At 36.5% G+C, this 2,023-nt stretch overlaps 1 protein-coding gene across 1 annotated transcript in view; it reads right to left on the bottom strand.

The window, feature by feature from the left end:
- The window catches only part of zgc:103559, a 9,907-nt gene that overhangs the window by 5,288 nt on the left and 2,596 nt on the right, over nt 1-2,023 (bottom strand). Inside the window, exons 3-5 of the mRNA XM_014011044.1 lie at nt 1,645-1,759; nt 1,416-1,562; nt 87-132 (exon numbers count right to left, since the gene is read on the bottom strand). Of these exons, the coding sequence (XP_013866498.1) occupies nt 87-132; nt 1,416-1,562; nt 1,645-1,759 (308 nt within the window). The remainder of the gene's footprint in view (nt 1-86; nt 133-1,415; nt 1,563-1,644; nt 1,760-2,023) is intronic.

The following is a 2,023-nucleotide window of genomic DNA, read 5'->3' as shown; positions in this document are numbered from 1 at the left end:
CACACACACATAATATATATATATACGTATTTATATATTTCTAACCATAATATTTGAAAGAAACAAAGAATTGTGTAAACTGTTACCACCAATCTCCTCTGCTGTTGGGTGAACATCTATTTCTGCATGAAACTAGAGGAGACAAAAACACAAACTTTAGTTCACAGCACAGCTTAGACCGGATGTTTATTAATCAAGTGACCGAGTGACATCATTTATTAACCCAAAATGTATTGTACAATATTTATTATCTAAACAGTGATTCCTACAATTAGTCATCATTTTTTTACAAGGATCTTCCAACTGGTGTGGCATTTATGTAAGCAATTGTCTAATTTTGTTATAGATTTTAGAATTAGATTTTATTGTGATGTTCAGCTTTTAAAAACTAAAGTTTTCTGATTCTAGCAAATCATTGGCTGAATGACCTGGATGCTCTGAGATGAACGCTTGATGTTCAAAGTGATGCTGAAAATGTTGGAGATGTGTCAGAACCAAGAGATGACGATATAAGTCCATAATCTGACTGTGATGCTGTTCCAAAACTTGAGACACATCAAGCAGCGAAGAGGAACAGGGAGGGAGGACAGGGAGAACTTATTTCTACCTATTTTCAATGGCAGAGCAGGTAGGGAGATGATTATTTAAGTTTATTTATTCGTTTTATTTATGTTCTACAGGCTGTGAGACATAAAATAAATTAGAAGCTGAGTTTTTGAAAACAAGACATTTGAAAAAAGTCTGTCAGATTGCTGTACATAAGGAAAATGGGAGTAACTCAAATAATGCACAATCTGATGTCAATGCCTCTCGTCAATCAATCGATCAATGAATCAATCAAATTTTGTTTATAAAGCACTTTATAACAGTGACTTACTGAACCGAAGTACTTTACATTAGTTCAGTAATAAAAAAATAAAGAATAAAAACCAACAACACTGGTAGAAGAATAACAGTGAACTACTGTGTGCTAAAAGCAGTTCTAATCAAAGGTGCCTTCAGCTTAGCTTTGAACAACAATAGGTTATTGATCGTATGCTAATGAATGCCATAATTTTGGACCAGCTACAGCGTATTAATGATCACCCCACTGTTTGGACTTTGATCTAGTCTAGAGACTTCCAAAAGATGTTGGTCAGCAGGCCAAAGAGCTTTAACTGGACAATGTGCTTGTAAAAGATCACACAAATAAGGTGCAATACCATGAATAGCTTTAAAAACAGACATTAAAAGTTTAAAATCAAGCCTTAAACAAACTGTGAGCCAATGAACAAGTGTGATGTGACTGTGCCTCCTAGTGTTGGTCAACAGTCTCTCATGCCATATGTATGATAAATTTAGTGAGTTTGGTTATTTGCGTTTGTAAAATCACTTGAGGGTTAAAGCTGTGAACGACGTAACGGTGAAAAAGTTACCAGCAGGACACTTCCTGTTCCTTGCAGCTGCCTCATGGCTGTGTGGAGATCAAAGTCAGACACATGAGGGAACTCATCAACACCGCTATGAATAAGGAAACATTTGAAGCCTGCCACCCCGGCCTTAATCATGGGATGAAGTTCATGCTGGAAGAAGACATGAATTGTTTGGTCAACTTCTAGCACAAGAAAAAAAAAAGTTAATTTTATTCAACTTAGCCTTTTGTACCTGATTTCCAGGAACCACACCTCCCCAGAAAGCTACATCCACAAAACACTTCCCAGTGGCTTCTTTCAGCTTGTCGTGGAAATTTCTCAGCGTTGTGGTCGGTGGGATGCTGTTCCTGCAGAAGTTGGATCCAAAATGTTTCACACTCAAAGAAAAAAAAACTTTCTTCTGACATTTAATTCTAAACACAGTGTGTATTTCTGTTTTTACAGTTCTTTCATCACAGCCAATGAAAAGGAGAGTAAAAACAACAAAAGTGATTGGTTTAATATTACAGTTTTTGTTTAGCATCCTAGCTTAGGCCCCTGTCATATGATGACCTCACTATAATGTAAATCACATGTCAAACTTAAGGTGACTTCCGTCCATCCCGACAATG

The sequence above is a fragment of the Austrofundulus limnaeus genome, unplaced genomic scaffold (assembly GCF_001266775.1).
Source record: "Austrofundulus limnaeus strain Quisiro unplaced genomic scaffold, Austrofundulus_limnaeus-1.0 Scaffold76, whole genome shotgun sequence".
NCBI classification, from domain to species: domain Eukaryota; kingdom Metazoa; phylum Chordata; class Actinopteri; order Cyprinodontiformes; family Rivulidae; genus Austrofundulus; species Austrofundulus limnaeus.
The sequence above is the reverse complement of the archived record's forward strand: the minus strand, read 5'-3'. Positions and strand labels throughout refer to the sequence as shown.